At 45.2% G+C, this 17303-nt stretch overlaps 1 protein-coding gene and 1 long non-coding RNA gene across 3 annotated transcripts in view; one reads left to right on the top strand and one right to left on the bottom strand.

Annotated features, from left to right (window-relative positions):
• Nucleotides 1–17303, top strand: part of LOC137219726 (uncharacterized) — a 295061-nt gene that overhangs the window by 215502 nt on the left and 62256 nt on the right. The gene's annotated exons all lie outside the window — the stretch shown is intronic.
• Nucleotides 1–17303, bottom strand: part of TNR (tenascin R) — a 415801-nt gene that overhangs the window by 82598 nt on the left and 315900 nt on the right. For both annotated transcript variants that reach the window (XR_010941221.1, XM_067728715.1), the window contains exon 3: nt 145–675. Coding sequence is in view for 1 of the 2 variants with exons in the window: in XM_067728715.1 (XP_067584816.1) it covers nt 145–643 (499 nt within the window). In the remaining variant the exon portion in view is untranslated. The remainder of the gene's footprint in view (nt 1–144; nt 676–17303) is intronic.

The raw sequence follows: 17303 nt of genomic DNA on the forward strand, positions 1-17303 counted from the left end.
GAGCTACAGACTAGGGCACTTCTCTCCCTCCGTGTGAAGAGGAGCCAGGTTTGAGGGGAGCGGTGGCTCACGCTCATTCACTCTCCCTCTCTGCTCAGCGCCCTCCCTCCCTCCTGAGACCGGCTTCAAACTCCCAGACTCTACCTGTGGCCGCACTTTCCTGGCAGCAGCTGCTGGTGCACTGGTCCCGAAGCACTGACACCTCCCTCTCCAGCATCTCGATGCGGCTCAGCAGCTCCTGCAGCACCTGGGCAGAGCTGGCGCATGGGCAGGCCTTTTTGGGGAGGTTGATCCTGTGGATGAAGGTGACCTGGCTCGCGTGGTCCGAGGTCTGGCCCGTGTACTCTGTCAGCACCTCGTCTTCGGCACTCACCTCCTGCTCGGCCGAGGCCTCCAGCCCCGAGGAGCAGAGGCTGTCCAGGGGCACGTTAATGTTGTACACGTGGTTGAAGACCACCGGCTGCTCTTTGCCGGATGTATTGTAGCCGTCAGCGCCTCCTTCCTCCTCCACCGCCTGTCTCTGGACCCTTTCCGTGGTGACCTCCAGCTGACACTCCGAGGGCTTGAGCATGGAGCCCAGAAGGATCAGGTTGACGCCAATGAGCATGTTCTTCAAGACCACTGTTTCCCCGTCTGCCCCCATCCTCTCAGCAGAGCGCTGGGTTCAAGACCGGCCTGCAGCAGAAAGCATGGTGTTGTGGAAATTTGCAAGAGAAACCAAGGAACGAACGAGATGGCCTCTGAGACCTGCGCTTGGGCACCACGCTATGTACAGTCCTACAAAGCTAAAGGATAGCAGTGAGGATTTCAAGGGGAAGGTTGGGAAGTGACTACCAGGGTCATGAAAGCCCAGAGCTTTTTGTTCCCTAGAGGAATGAACCCCTGAAAATGGACTCTGCTTCTGCAGAAGGGCATTTTGATTTCCCAAAAGGCTTATCTAGAACACATGAGTCTGGCCTCCACAGTGGGCAAGTGGTTCCAACAAAGAGGACATGTGAGGACTCGGGGCAGGGGCACTGTGGCTAGCCTTGTCCTCCAAGGAGAACTCAGAGCATCCTTTCACTTCTGAGTGAGAATTAAGATGAAGGGTACCATGGAGCCTTAGGCATACCCTCATATTTCGCCAGATATTTATAATGAAGGGGTCCCGCCAGCCACTTCAAAATAACTTATTAACTCCTCTAAGCTCATCTGTTCAAATACAAGTTGACTTTAGAATAACCAACCAGGCAGATAATACAGTTCCAGGTAACTGTGGTTGTTAATAATCCTTAGGTACATTTGTGATTATCTGGGACTGTGTGAGCCGAACTTTCTTTTAATGTTCTCATTAGTATAGTCCCAGTGCTTTGTGATCACAGGGTGCCTTTCTTCCGAGGTCCTGTTTAAATTGCTAAAATAATGTATTAGCTCCTCTACTGGTTACCTAGTCACCAAGACCCATGGAGAACGATAAATTTCCTGTAATGCAAATCAGTTTTACAGAAATTATATTTCTTCTGTATTCCCTGTGTAAAAGAGAAAAGAGGCTTACAAATTTTTGGTTCTAAAGGTAATGTTAGAGCTAAGAAGATTAAGGACAAAGGAACAGAGTGAGAGTAAATGTGAATTTGGGAAGAAGGCGATAAGCAACAGCTAACATCAACTGAATGTGTCCTGTGTACAGACTGCGCTGTGCACCTCACGGGGGATCTTACTTGACCCTTAGAACAAACCTATGATGGGATGTTATGATTATCCCCATCCTTTAATGGAGTGAATTCTGCCTAGAAAGCTTCAAATTTGAATGCAGGTCTGACTCCAAAACCTGTGTTCTTAACTGCTATGCTCCAGTGCTTGTCTTGATAAGCACGTTCAATGTTCTGTTGTCTCTGATGGAAATTGTGTTAGTTATAGGATCTTCCCAAGAATATTGAGATTAGAAAATTTTGCTAGGGCCGAATCCAATGTTCCTTCCTCCACGAAGCATTCTCCTCTCATCTTTTTCTTCCTGTTCCCTCAGGAGGCAAAGGAGCATCCCCAGCACAGGTTAAATTTATCTCTCACTCCTTATAAAGCCCCTCTGACAGCATTTGCCACACTAGACTGTGGGTTTCCTTTGTCTGCTCCTGCCCCCCCACCAGCTTCGTCCCCTGCCTCCCCCCACTGGCCCCGAACTGCTAAGTCAATTTAGGTCAGACCACATCTTATTCACAGTATTTGATGTGTGTCTAGGACAGCAAAAGTGTTCTGTACTATGGCTGTTGAATGAATAAGTGAGTAGATACATGGAAGATGGTTAAGCAGATGAATTAATGAGTAAATGCCCTGTGAGCACAAGGTTCAATCATTCTCCAACTCATTTAATCTCTTTCCATTATCCTCAAGTTATTCACTATTTTCTTCAATTTCAATTCAATTGGACAATTTCTGAGGGATGATTTTATTAGGAGTCATCTGTATTAGTGACTATTTTGGAAACCATGTCTTATGATTCAGTCTTTATATTATATATTGGACTAAAATCTTTGTTTCCAATATGAAGAAGAAGCAGAACAGAATAGAGCTATTAAGATTCTGGACTCTGGAGCCAGACTCCCTGGTTCTTCCCCTATCCCAGGACTACCCTGAAATCACTGGCACATGTGAGAAATCTCTTCCATCATTTGACAGCCAGAAAGCCCAACCTTAGCATACCCTTGTTCAAAGAAGGGTGAGGTTCTTGGAGTGATGGGAGAGGTGGTGATCCACTGGTTACGTCAGATGAGGTAAATCAACCTTGGGGACACATGGAGTGACATGTCTGAACCAAATTTCTCTCATGACTGTAAGCTCTTTTCAAGCCCCTCTATCTGAGGTATTACCTGCCTTCCCATTTTCAGCTGCTCTAGGCGTTTCATCCTTGGAGTGGCACTCTGCCCTTATGTCATTGAAAGTTTCCCAGGAATGACTCTGATATAAATCATTTACACTTACATTTACATTGAAGGCTAGGGAGCCTTAGCCATCTCACTTGCTAAACTAAAGTTGGTTTGTCTGATCCATGTTGATATTGCTGAATAGTTGGTTGTTTTTGGGGAATCATAAAATTATCATGTAGCACCCATAGCACTTAACAGAACTTTCTGCACAGAACAGACACTCAATAAATAAGTGAAAGAATAAATGACATTATAAATGAAAAGGAAGACAAGTGACAGGAAAATTAAAAGGGAAAAATGTTAGTTGCACACCAGTCCAAAGCAACAACTATAAAATTATATGTGGAGAGAAAAGTATAGTTTTATGTGTGAAAAACACAAGATTTTAGTCAGTAACCAAACTGACTATGAATTAGTCAACAGTGTGATTTTTGTAACCTCCAAAACCTTTTTTAGACTCAGGATTTATTGACTGATTGATTGATTGATTGAAGTATAGTTGATTTACAGACTCAGGCTTTATTAATTGCAATTATAGACTAGGATGTGCAGGGGACTGTTTTGCTCTGTACTGCACTTGTCATTGATTACTTCTGGGTGGAGAGGATGCTGAAGGTTCTCAAAATCTTGTTGTAGGAGAGGGAGGAACTTAGCATTTTTGTCCAGAGAAGTGACAACCCCAGAGCTATCGTTCCTTTATCATTCATTCCTTTGACAGATATTTATTGAGTACCTACTATATGCTGGTTCCTTTATTCACAGAAGTTATATTTAAGTGTGTGTGGGGGGGGGAGAGGGTGGGAGGGAGAGGACATACAATACATAAATACCCACAATAATTCTGTATGTCATATATAATGTATGATATAATGCATATTATATGATATTTAATATATGATGATGTAACATTCACTTGTGTGTGTTGTGTCAGCAAGTGGTAACTGCTGTGGAGGAAAAGAAAAGAAGAGAGCAGAGGAGGTACCAGGACAGGGAAGTCACATGGATATTTTGTAGAGCCCAGCCAGGGAAAGCTTGTCTAGTGAGGTGACCACTGAGCAGAGACCTGAAGGAAGTGAGGGGTGGGCTTAGCAGACGGCTGAGGAAGTGCATTCCAGGCACAGGGAACGGCAAGGGTGAGGGCTCTGAGGCAGGAGCCGGCCTGGTGAGTTTGAGTGACAGTGAGACTGGAGGCGAGTGAATGAGGGAGCAGATGTGGGGAGATGAGATCAGAGAAGGAGTGGGGGCCGGGTCAGAGAAGGCCTGTGAACCACTGTAAGGACTTGGGCTCTTATTGTGGCTATACAGTCATTGCCCTCAAATGCATCCACATATTAAATGTTTATGATGATCTAGTTCTTGTCATTGAGAAACTCTCAGCCTCATGAAAGAGATGGAAACACAAGTAAATATAATTACAATGCAATGTGATCATTATCATGACCAAAAAACACACAAAATGTCCCTAGAGGGCTGGAGGTGACACAGCAACTTTGTCTGGGGCAGCAGGGGAAGCTACGCAGAGGGTGTGGGGTAATCGTCAGTCCTGTTTGCCAAGTATTTCTGGCCTGGCTTTCCAGACATGTGGTAGGACTACATTCTCCAGAGCTGTGTTTTCAGGCCCCCTGTTGGTTAGGTGAGGCCATGTCACTAGTACTGGCCGATGGTTGTGAGAGGAAGTGATGTGGGTCACTTCTGGGAGGGGGCATTCATTGCTGACAGGAGACCCCCCAGAGCTTTCTTTTTCCCATCCATGGTGACTGGCAATGTTCAGGATGGTGGCTGCTTTCTCAGTCTGGGTCCCTGAGTGACCATGATAAAGGGTGCCCTGGCCGCGTACAGTAGGTGTGTAGTGCATGAGAGAGAAATAAACTTTTGGTTTTGAAGCACAGATTTTTCCTACAGCATAACCTAGTGTATCAGAAGATAATACTGAACTGGGTTTTAATAGATGACTCTTTAAGTAGAGAAGACAGAAGTTCATTATAGACAAAAGGAATTGCATTTGCTAAAACTCTGACATGTGCACGAATATGGCTTATTCAAGGAATTCAAGTATTGAAGGGCTGTTAAATGCTATGGGTTTGGACTTTTATACAGCAAAAGGTCCAAGGGAGGGAATTTCCCCAAAATGGGAGAATCTACAGGGAAACAGATTTTGGCTCCATGTAAAGAATAGCTTTTATAATAGTCAGAGCTATTGGGTTGTCATGGTAGGTAGTGAGTTCCTGGTCACTGGAGGTGTTCAAGCACAAGCCACAAGACTACTTAGTGAGAATGTTGAAGATGGGCTTTCAAGCATCACATCAGAGAGTGGACTAAAATGAACATTAAGGTTTTCTCTTTCCTGTTACTTTATGAATTCAGGGTCTTACGTGTCCTTTGAGGAGTCTACCCAGTATAATATTGTATTAGTTTCCTAGGGCTGCCATAACAAGTTACCACAAACTGGGTAGCTTAAAACTATAGAACTCTATTCTCTCACAGTTCTGGAGACTGGAATAGAAGGCCAAAACCAATATGTCATCAGGGTTAATCCCTTCTGAGGCTCTGAAGGAAAATCTGTTTCATGCCTCTCTCCTAGTTTCTGGTGATGGTGGGCAATGCTTGGCATTCCTTGGCTAGTAGATGCCTCACTCCAGTCTCTGCCTCCATCCTCATATTGCGCTCTGCCTGTGTCTCTGTGTCTTCACGGGGCCATCTTCCTTCAAGGACATCAGTCATCTTGGATTAGGGGCCCATCATGCCAATATGACCTCGTCTTAACTAATTACATCTACGATGACCCGATTTCCAAATAAGGTCACATTCTGAGGTACTGGGGGTTAGAACTTCAACATTATCTTCTTTGTGGGACACAATTCAATCCACAATACATAACAATAGCAAACTGAGTATTGACCAGGTACCAAGCTAAGCATTTTCCTTATAGTACTTCATTCATTCCTGACAACAACCCTATAAGCTAGGAGGAGTGCTATTTAGGAGCCAAGATATTTAGCAACTGGTATGGCTCAGGCAACAACCAATCAGAAGGGGGCATCCATCAATCAGACCTGCTGTAAACAACCAGCAGGGCTCTGTGGTGATTTCACCATGATGGTAGGTCCTCTTTCAAGTTCCATTATTGGAGACAAGGAAAATGAGCTTCAGGAAAGGCCAAGGAATGTGACCAAGACTGCACAGCTAATGAGCGCAGGAGCCAGGACTGAACCCAGATCTTGCTGACCATAGTCTGTCCTCTTAACTGCTGTTTTCAGCCAGCTTTAATTAGCAGCCACATAGCACTCTCAAGAAAAGACTTAGAGCTCTTACAAATCAACACCCTCCTCCCCCTGGATCAGATTTAGGACCTCCTGACAGCGATGACTTTTCGCTTAATGTTTTCTCCACCAATCCCGGCTACTACCCCAGATATTGCTTTAGTCTCTTACCCTGGAGGGAAGGCTCGTCTGCTGGCTTTTTATTTAAAAGTGCCCAGCCTCCACTGTGTCCCAGAGAATCAAGAACAACGCTAAGCAAGTAAACCTTGATCCTAGAGGGATCAGGAGACATTTTTTACGCTTGTCCTTTCCTAGGACGGCTCCCCTCCAGCCAGCAGCTACAGAAAACCAGGGCTTGCCCTGGCCCCTGCCGGCTTCATTCACTTCTCTGAGCTCCCTTTGGCTTGTCCCCAGCAGGCTCAGTCACAAGCCATTGTTAACCACACCGCTGACCTCTCTGCTTCTCCCCGTTTGCATATGGCTGAGGATGCGTTCTGAAGGCAGGCAGTGAGAGGGGGTGGGGTGAATGGCATGGAGGCTTCATTTTTCTCATTTCATCTGAAGCCTGCTGGAGGGGGAAGGGGAATGAAACTCATGGTTATTTCATGCCTACTTAATAAATGTGCTCTTAGTTTTGCTAAGCTCACGTCACTTAATAATTATTTCAAAGTGGCTTTTCTTTCTTGTGTCCCTGAAAGCTTCCCTTTCAGGCTTCATTCTCTACTTCCACCACCTGTTCCTCTGGATCACAAGGAATACCGACTGTTCTGCAGGCGGGCCCCTTTCCGTGGCACTCTTCAGCGATGCTGCTGGGCAGGTTTTTGCAGCTTCCTATGAGGAAGGCCTGTTCTAATCCTGTGGCATATCCAAGAATGCGACGTGGATGTGTTTGTCGCCTTTAGAGGGGTCCTGCTTGCTCTGGCTTTGGTGTGAAATGGTGGCTGCACCTCTAAGCTAGATGCAAGATCTCTGTCACTAAAAGCAACGTTGGAGGCTGGAGGGGACCAGCAGAGCCCCTCTCCTCCCTCACTCTCTTCCTGTTTCTCAGATGAGTCATCCGACTAGAGCTGTAAGACTCCAGGATAGAAGCCAAACAGGCCAGTCAGAGGATGAAGTGGTGGTGAGAGAGGGGAAGAGGAGGAGAAACCTGAGAAGATGGAGAAGAAAAATATGGCAGAGCGCCAGGCTGGCGAGAGCAACAGACAGAGTTCTACAGGTAGAGGGAGAAAACATAAACCTGAGGGACAGATAATACATTCAGGGTTCAATGGTACACTGACAGTTGTAAGCACGACAGGTAGCTAATGACCCTCCAAATGAAAGTGCAAGCAAGTTGCAGCAATTCGATAGATCGATACTCAGGAAATCCGTGCAGTGCCATTGATTCATTTCCTCCACTCCAGCCTCCTTATCAATATAATTATCATGGCGGGCACCACAGGGGTCTCCGGGTCATGTGTAAGAGGCGAGTGGACAGCTGGACGGGCCTCCAGGCCCAGGTGGTACCGTGCTGCTGGGGTCTGCGCTCGTCCCCCCGGGTGGCCTGCGGGGAGAGTGCGGGTCACCCGGGCCCGGCCAAGTCTTGCCCCAGCTAAAGTTGTCCTTCAGTGGCTTTTCTTTCCCTTGCCCCCCTCCGCATGCCTTCTCCTGGCTTCGTTTCTTCACGTTGAAGGGCTTTGCTACTGTTACAGAAAAATGTTCTGGGAGCCATCACCTTTAGGCAGGCTGGGAGGAGGGGAGAAGTGGTCTCAGGAGGGTGGGATGTGGGGCGGGAGGGAGGAGGGGGAGGGGACGACGAGGGACAGAAAGAGCCACATCACGTTGAAGCTCTGCCTTTGTGTTTTCTCCTTTTTATTTTCTCTTAGAGCCAGAGAGGGCGTGAAAGAGACAAACACAGGTAGAGGAGCTTCAGAAAAAAAAAGAAAAAGAAAGAAAAGAAATGAGTGTCTAGGTTGTCGGGGGGCGGGGGGCGGGCAAAGAGAGGTGAGCAGCCAGTGCTTTGTTTAGATTTTCTAGCTTCTGCCAACCTTACACCCCACGCTGTCCCTGGGGGTGATTTTATAAACCAGAACCATATCTGTGAAAAAAAATGACACTTTTTTTTTTTAGTTAGAATTAGTTTAAAAATAGTTCCCCGCCTGCCGTTGGGATGCTCTGTCACTTGGAGAAAGAGGGTAATTATGAAAGACGAGGGTGTAATGTGATTACTGCCGGCCCCATTGTGTCAGCGTCAGGAGGCAGCATCAGGGCTGCTGGGAGGACTCCGGGCCGCTTGTCTCCATCAGCCCCAGGCCTTTATTGGGCATGTCAGGTTTCTGAAAAGAACCCGAGGGCAGAAAACTCCCTGCAGACAGGACTCGGTGGCTGGCCCAGAGCTGTCAAGAAAGACGCGCGGGAGGAGATGCAAGGCCAGGCTGGGGAGTCGCCTCCCCCCAGGACTGGCCGCCTCACCCCCGCTCCAGGACCACGTCCCTTGACGTGCCTCCAGGTGGGATCTGCCGGAAGGGTCTTTGGTTCAGAATGTGATGGAGCCACACTCATTTTTTGGCACAAGTGGGTCAGCCCAGTATATTTGTGTGTGTGTGTCCCTGCGGGATAGAGAAACCGCATTGGCTGGGTGGAGGAATCTGGCTTCTGGTCTCGTCCTCTGGCTCTGTCTTGTGCTGTCTTTGAGAATTCCAACTGACCTGGCCTTGCAGAGCAGTTCCTTCTTCATCTGAAAAGTGGGGTCCTCAAGGTCCATCAAGGGAATAACACCAAAGGAGTAATAAAGTCTTCCGATGGGAAGTGAGGGGGAGGCCGTCCAGGTTTGCATTCCTGCTTTACAGTCTAAGGGGAGAGGCTGGGCAAGTGTTCCTGCTGGGGGCCTCTGCTTCCTTTTGCGGCAGCTAAGGTTGACAGTCTACCTCCAGGTTTCCCCATGATTTTTGGTAAATAGAGATCCCATTTAGGTGAGAATTTATCCAACGTCTATAGATCCCAGAGAATTCTTAACATCTGTAGAGCATTTGACTATATACATACGTATATACGTACAAATATATATATAACCACATATATATATAGTTATATATCTATGTGTGTGTGTGTGTGTATATATATATATATATATAGAGAGAGAGAGAGAGAGAGAGAGAGAGGGAGTCATATATACAGAGCCCTATTTAATCCTCATAATGGGCAATGGGATTATTCCAGTTTTATAGACAAGGCTCAAAGTATGGGAGTGATTTGCCCAGTTACACACAGTGAGTTAGAGCCAAACTAAATCCTGAGTCATATTTCCAGACTCTCAGTTCAGTCGTAGATGCCACAACCTCCCTCCGTCAGCCACCTTTGTCCTTTGGAAGTAGGTAGGATATAAAAAATGAATTCCTAATTAATCTCCACCATTTTGGATCAGAAATTCTTATAAGAGCCTGACCTTTTGCTATCATTAATATCTATTTTTCATCTGTGTTTCTCAAGCTGGGAGAACAGCATGTCACCGTTTGCTGTTCGGTCACTCTTCTTGAACAGTCATCATCCTGCTTTTCATCTTTCTTTTCTTTACATTTAATAAAACTGCAAAGCAAAGTTTCTTCTAAGAAAGATGACCACTCAGACTGCAGCCCAAATCGATGCTTTTTTTTTTCTTCCTTGCCCAAGATACTCATTAGAACAGACGGAGAAATTGGTTTAGAATATAAAAAGTGGTCTCTGCCCTCATGGGGCTTATAATCTAGCTGAGAAGACTAGACTCATACACGTGAAACTGGACGACAAGGCAAGGCTGTCCTTTTGTATTATTAGTCACTTACTTTAAGTTTAATAGATGCCCCTCACAGTGTGGGACAGGTGACCAGAAGAGGCTTCCTGAAGGGGTGGTGTCCCAGTCCACACGGAGGGGTGGTGTTGGAAAGGTGGATACGAGTTGTGGGGAGTGGGTGAGGAGGGGGGGTAAAGGGCACAGCATAAGCAGAGTTGATTGCAGCATCAAGGCCAAATGCAAGGAAGTTCTGCCTCTGAAGGGACTACCTTCAGTCTTCACGAAGGTTTAAAATCAATTAAAACTATGTTACGAAAATGTATGAAAATAATCCCTACATGCCCTCTGTGTGCCTGAGGTAAGGGAGCTGGTCATGTCTCAGTAGTGCTTCCAGGGCTTCATGTCCAGGAGGCCAACTCGGGGCCAGGCCGATTGATAAACATGGGCTCAGAACTTCTAATTAATTATAACTATAAATGTAGGAAGTGTTTGCTTGATTACTTGGACATTGAAACCCTTTAGAAACAAACAAATCTTGGGAGTAGTTACCTGTAGAAATTATATTCACCCACATCCAGAAGACCAGATAATTCATCTGCTCTAAAAGTACCTAATGACAGGTTCAAATATCAGATTCATGCTGTTTCCAATTATATGACATAACTACATTGGATTTGGTCCTTCTTTCAGGAGCTGAATAATTGCTTTAATGTCTGATATCCATTAACTTCTCCAGATAACATGTATGTTGGAGGTGGCAACTTATGAACGTTTAGCTCTAGAGGTCTAGAGGAGTTATTTACTTTATTGTGCAAATTATCAATGTGTTTTCGAGCATGAAAGAGCACCACTCTGACCCAAAGACTACACACAGATGAATTCTATTTTCTAGTGCATGAAATAGCGTTTTGAAATTTGAAGAAGCTCCAACGGTACTGGTATATGGAGCACAACCTGTTTAATTAAATGCAGATGCACACTGATTGCATGCCAGGAACTGGGCTAGGTTCCATTCAAGATGTCGGGGTGAGCTAGAGAAATCTCAGGTAACCCCTGTATAACTAAGAGGAAGGTATTTACATAACAAGAATAAATAGCAAACCATGATAAGTAGCATATCCCAGGTATGGAGAAATTCTTCTGGGAGCCCAGCAGAAGGAATCATTTCAACTGTAAGACTCTCTAGAGAAATCTCGATGTTTTCCATCGAGGTAGCCTTTGAGCTGGGTCTTGAAGAATTAGAAAAATTTTGAAAGGAGGAGACAGGGGAAAGGGCAGTAAAGTGAGTGAGGAAGAAGGGCACAGTTCCAGGGGTGTTTGTGTGTGTTCAGGATTGAGGGGACTAAGAAGACATCAGAGAGCCTTGATTGGCATCTTTAGAAATTTCCTCTGTATTCTGTGGGCTGGTGGAGCCTCAGTGTTTTTTAAGCAGGGCGTGACATGATTAAAGAAATCCTTTAATATCTGCAGTTGCAGTTGGCCCCAGAGCTGAATTCTAATCTGAAAAACTCAAAAGATTTTTTTTTTTTGCTTGTCGTTTATCTTATTTTGTAGTTATTCAGTCAGTAAGGCCTGGATTAGCCTTGCTTATTACTTTAGAGAGTGGTTTTTCAGGGTACATAATTTCTTAAATTCCTTTTCTCTCACTCTCTGGGTTGACAAAATGCATTTTGCTCTCCATTAAGTTACACTGCGTCATCTTTGTTCATTGTTGTTAAAACGGGGCGCCAGTAGAATTCAAATGTTGTTTTATTAACTGCTAAATCCAGGATATATGTTGTACAATTTTGGGCTTTTTAAATGTTTTCAAGCTGAATAAAGATAAGAATTGACCATTTAGCTCCAAGCAGCTGCCTTTCTGACAAATTGAGCATGCAGACAGCACTGAATTGGCTCTGAATGTAGCCAGGCTTTGGTGAGCAAAGCACGGTTTTGAGGGTTCCCAAGTCCACGTATGATCCACTTAGGGTACAGAACAGCCCAAAAGAGGATGCAGAATGTCCCCGGTGGGCTGGGGTTGATGCCTGAAATAACTTGTGCCTGGCGCCCTCTTCTCTTTGATGGGAGTTCTCCTTCCCCAGAGCAACTCTCCTCCCTCCCCAGCCTCTGTGCGCACTGCCTGGGCCCGCCTTCCTCTCCTGCACACACAGTTGGAGTTCTCCCTTTGCCCCTCCAGACCCTCTCTCCATCCTTTTCTTCTTGGACCTGACCTCTTTTCCTAGAGAGCTTCCCATTCAGCTAAAGGAGATCCCCAGTAGGGGAGCTGCAGCTCCAGCCAGAGGGGAGTGGGGTCCTGACTTCCTTCCTGGGAGGTCACCCGCTGGTTGTGTCCCTCAGCTGAAGGGCGTAGTTTCTCTCAAGGTGACCTTTTCATAGGACTGACTCTCTTTCCAGGTTCTGGTAACCTCTCTGCCAACTCCCTTCACCTCCTTTGGGGCTTAAGGATGGCAACAGCTCAGCTGCTACTAACCCCAGATGGTCTGGGTGCAGTGTCCTCACTGACTGACCTGTGGCTGTCTAGTGCTCATTCCTGCAGGTCTCCACAGGGGCCTGCCTTCCTGGGAAGGGCTGTTTACCCCAGACATTTCCTCCTGGCCCCAACTCTGCTTAAAACGTACCGGTCCTCTGTGCCTCATTCCCTCAGTAGTCAAATGCCAAAGTAATACAAGATACAGTGTTGGCAATAAATTAACACCTTCTGAAAATCTATTTGGAAAGAGGTAGGCCTTAAACCATAAATAACAGTCACATTTTCATTTTAACAACAGCCTTCAACTAACCTAACAGTGGACATGGTTCAGTGTGGTTTCATGCTGTAGCAGAGAATAAGATTCATTGCCTGTAAAAGGTTTCAACATTTTTTTTCTCACATTGATCTTTCTACCTTTCCCCTGTTGAAAAGCACTAAAATGAGTCAGAGTAACAGAACACCTGGCATCTGCAGAGCTCATTATAGTTTTCAAGACGTTTTCATAAACGTAATCTCGATTGATTGTTCTATGAATTTTGTAAAGTATGCAAGGTGGGTATACTACCCCACATTACGGATGAGTACACTGAGGCTTATTCCTATGAATAACATGCCATAAAGCTGGTATTAAAGAAGTCAGATTTTCTGAGGAAAACTTGAGAAATTTGTCTCTGAGAACTTTACAGTGTTAAAAGGAATTTGACTCACATCTTCTTGAGTTTGTTTTTCTGATGGGGAAACTGGAAAAGTACAGTGACATTAAAAAATTGTAATGATAAAGGTACGGGTTTATTTATTCCTCAGCAAGAATGTGTTTCTCTGAGTTAAAAAATAGTTCCAGCCTTATACTTTTTCAACTCTTTGGCCATGTATAGGGGCTTTAACGAGCACTTGGCTGGGGTAGGGGTTTGGGGGTGCAGCCATTGACTCTTGGCCGCAGGGCTGGGTGTGGGATGGGGTCTGGCAGCGGAGGGTCAGAGGAGGGAGAGGGAGGAGCCCAAGGTGGTCAGGGCACAAGGAACCTTTCTGTTTCTCTCTGGATTTACTCAACAACTCTCCTTCTTGAGGGTTGGAGGACTATACCCCAAGGGGCTCTCAGATTCCCCAGTAACAACTCAAGAGTGAATCCTTTCTCTGGAGTTCTTAATGGGAAAACCTATCCCTTTGATCCTAGTTTGCATTATCAAACAGGATTCCTGCAGGGAAATCATTATGAAAGAGTTCCCCCTGCTGAGCAAGACACCAGCCTGATTCACTGAATGAGAAGCCCAACACAGGTGACCTGTTTCCCAAGCCAGCTCTGAGAATTTTCCATGCTTTATCCTGTATTTGAAGATAATTTTGAAGTAGGCAGTGACGTGCCTTCCTACTGTTCTGGAATATTATACCTTCATTAGTCTAGAGCCTAATGTCTAGAATGAAACAAACTTTTGATCAACAAGACGAATCCAGATTTTTTTTTAACTTTAAAAGTTTCTTTTATTATTCTATTTTTTTATACAGCAGGTTCTTATTAGTTATCTATTTTATACATATTAGTGTATATATGTCAATCGCAATCTCCCAATTCATCCCGCCACCACCCCCCGCCCCACTTTCCCCCCTTGGTGTCCATACGGTTGTTCTCTACATCTGTGTCTCTATTTCTGCCTTGCAAACCGGTTCATCTGTACCATTTTTCTAGATTCCACATAGATGCCATTAATATACGATATTTGTTTTTCTCTTTCTGACTTACTTCACTCTGTATGACAGCCTCTAGGTCCATCCACGTCTCTACAAATGACCCAGTTTCGTTCCTTTTTATGGCTGAGCAATATTCCATTGTATATATGTACCACATCTTCTTTATCCATTCGTTTGTTGATGGACATTTAGGTTGCTTCCATGTCCTGGCTATTGTAAATAGAGCTGCAATGAACATTTTGGCATGACTCTTTTTGAATTATGGTTTTCTCAGGGTATATGCCCAGTAGTGGGATTGCTGGATCCTATGGTAATTGTATTTTTAGTTTTTTAAGGAACCTCCATACTGTTCTCCACAGTGGCTGTATCAATTTACATTCCCACCAACAGTGCAAGAGGGTTCCCTTTTCTCCACAGCCTCTCCAGCATTTGTTGATTGTAGATTTTCTGATGATGCCCATTCTGACTGGTGTGAGGTGATATCTCATTGGAGTTTTGATTTGCATTTCTCTAATAATTAGTGATGTTGAGCAGCTTTTCATGTGCCTCTTGGCCATCTGTATGTCTTCTTTGGGGAAATGTCTATTTAGGTCTTCTGCCCATTTTTGATTGGGTTGTTTGCTTTTTTTAATATTCAGCTGTATGATCTGTTTATATATATGGAGATTAATCCTTTGTCCATTGACTCATTTGCAAATATTTTCTCCCACTCTGAGTGTTGTCCTTTTGTAAATCAACAATGAGTATGTACTGCCTTTCTCCAAAATAGCAAGATCGCTGGGCTTTTCTTTGAAGACTGAGCATGTGGGACTGGTGGCTGGGTTTGTCCAAACCAGCTGCTTTTGATTAGGAAGGTAAAATCCCCGCCACCTTTCCCTTCACGCATAACTGCATGACCCAGGATTTGTGCAATTGACCGCATTGCAATGTGTGTGCAGGATTGTTCTATGAAGGAAAGGAGGGGCTTTTTCTGACTGATACCTGCATATCCCAGGCATACTCCAGGCACTCATCCAAGGGCATTACATATTAACTCAATCCCCACAGCAACCATACTTGTCCCCATTTTACAGATGAGGAAACTGAGTCACAGAGAGTTTAAGTGACTTGTCTAAAATCACAAAGCATTTGAGCAAGGGCACCAAGATTCAATTTTTTTTGTCAAGGGGTGCATCCAGTGTGTCTGGAAGCCTCCATATGAGAAAGAATTTGTGACAATAATCTCCCTCTCTGAGCTCCAACAGAACTTGTTATTACACTTATCACAAGAGTTACCTGCAAAGTTGTTCCCCACCCCCCCACCCCCACCAACAGAGAGTCCCTAGAGGGCAGGTGTATAATCTACTTGTCTTTGGTCCCAGCATATAGCACAGATCCTGGAGTCTAGTAGATTCTCTCTCTCTCTCCAAATACATACATACACAAACCTGTGATATATTTCCAGCCAACCTTACCTACTCAGGTGTCTGCATATCCCCACAAACTGGTTTTTCCTGCTGCCAAAGTTTCTGAAACGTTCCCCTCTGCAGTGTTAGCCAGGAGAACTGCTGCTGGGAGTGTGTGAGGTGACCCCAATGGGACCGAGGACACACTGTGCTGCTGGCCATCAGCACGGTTTATTGTTAGGGCGATAAATGTCCTGCCCACCCCCTTCCAGGCTTCCTTGCTGATAGCTTCAGGATTGCAGTCTTCCCCGCACACTTATTTTGATTACTGCTGCCTGTCACGTTGTTTCTTATTATTGACCTTGGTACCTGTCAGACCGTTCACACCCCCTAATTGTCTTTACCTGCTACCCGTCCATCTTTACTGAAAGGCTGGTTTCTCTGATTACTCAGTCCCTGTCAGTTTCTCATGGATTTACTTGATTCTTCTCAGAAGTGAAGGAGTGCTTTGTGGCCTCCTTTGCCCTCGGATTGATGAAGGTTTTGGGCTGTGAGCCAGGTCACAGACGGTCCTCTCCAGAGGGCCACCTCAGGGAGGTTTTAAAGAGGGGTCATTGCCTAGGGGGCAGGGCCCTGCCTTGAAGACAGCATCTCTCTGGGTCTCCTGCCATTTTCATTTATTTCATGTATTCAATTTTATTTATTCAAGCTTTCTGAGCTTGAGCAAGTCAGGAGACTGCTCTGACTACCTGCGAAGTGGGAATTATTTATAGTGAGAATCAAGTCTATGTGAAAATACTGCTCTCTCCAAATGAATCTTCTCCTAGGTACTGCTCTCAACCTTTTAGACCCTCATTGTCAGGAGGAGGTTTAAGAATTGTGTCCTGCATAGAGAACAGACTTGTGGTTGCCAAGGGGGAGGAAGGGTGGGGGAGGGATGGATTGGGAGTTTGGGGTTAGCAGATGCAAACTATTATATATAGGATGGATAAACAACGAGATCCTACTGTATAGCACAGGGAACTATATTCAATATCCTGTGGTAAACCATCATGGAAAAGAATATGAAAAATAATGTATATATATGTACTTTGCTGCACAGCAGAAATTAACACAACACTGTAAGTCAACTATACTTCAATTAAAAAAGAAAAAGAATTATGTCCAGGGGGGCGGAATATTGTATCATCTATGAAGGGGCACGTAATCAGTGGGAAGGTCTCAGCATCGCTAATGTATGACAAATAAAGAAGCACATGGTCTCCATTTCTGCATGGATCAGAGTTCCGTTATTTGACATCCAGCCATGGAATTGTATTTCCTTCTCAGTCTTCCCTCAGCCCCAGCATTTAGAGGGGGCACGAGCAGGATGAGTCCTCACTTGTTGCTAAGTTGGTCATTGTTGGATTGAGTGGAACTGAGGATGCTCAGGTGGTGAAGAGTGACTAATCCCATGGTGGCATTTGTGGTGTGTCTTCTTGACCCACAAGTATAGAGAAGGACCATCACTTCATGTAGATGATCAACAACCCCCAGGGAATTGTCTGCTTTCCAGAGTTGGGTTGATTCGAATGTAAAGAGAGAACTCAATCCCCTAAGAATCACAAGGACTTCTGAATTATTCTATGGCTGTTCCTAGGCTGAGTTTGCACCCTGAAACTGGACTCTAAGAAACCAGGGATCAAAAGCTATTCACCTGATTACAGCAACCAGACATGGGGCCTGGGAGGCCAACTTTGGGGTCTGAGGCCAAGGTGGGGCTGTACTGAGCTGGACAAGACACTAGGGTGGACAATGTGGGGTATCCAGGGCATAGCCAGCGTCAACTGAAAGTCACAAAGCTGGACCAAAGCC

The sequence above is a fragment of the Pseudorca crassidens genome, chromosome 2 (genome assembly GCF_039906515.1).
Source record: "Pseudorca crassidens isolate mPseCra1 chromosome 2, mPseCra1.hap1, whole genome shotgun sequence".
NCBI classification, from domain to species: domain Eukaryota; kingdom Metazoa; phylum Chordata; class Mammalia; order Artiodactyla; family Delphinidae; genus Pseudorca; species Pseudorca crassidens.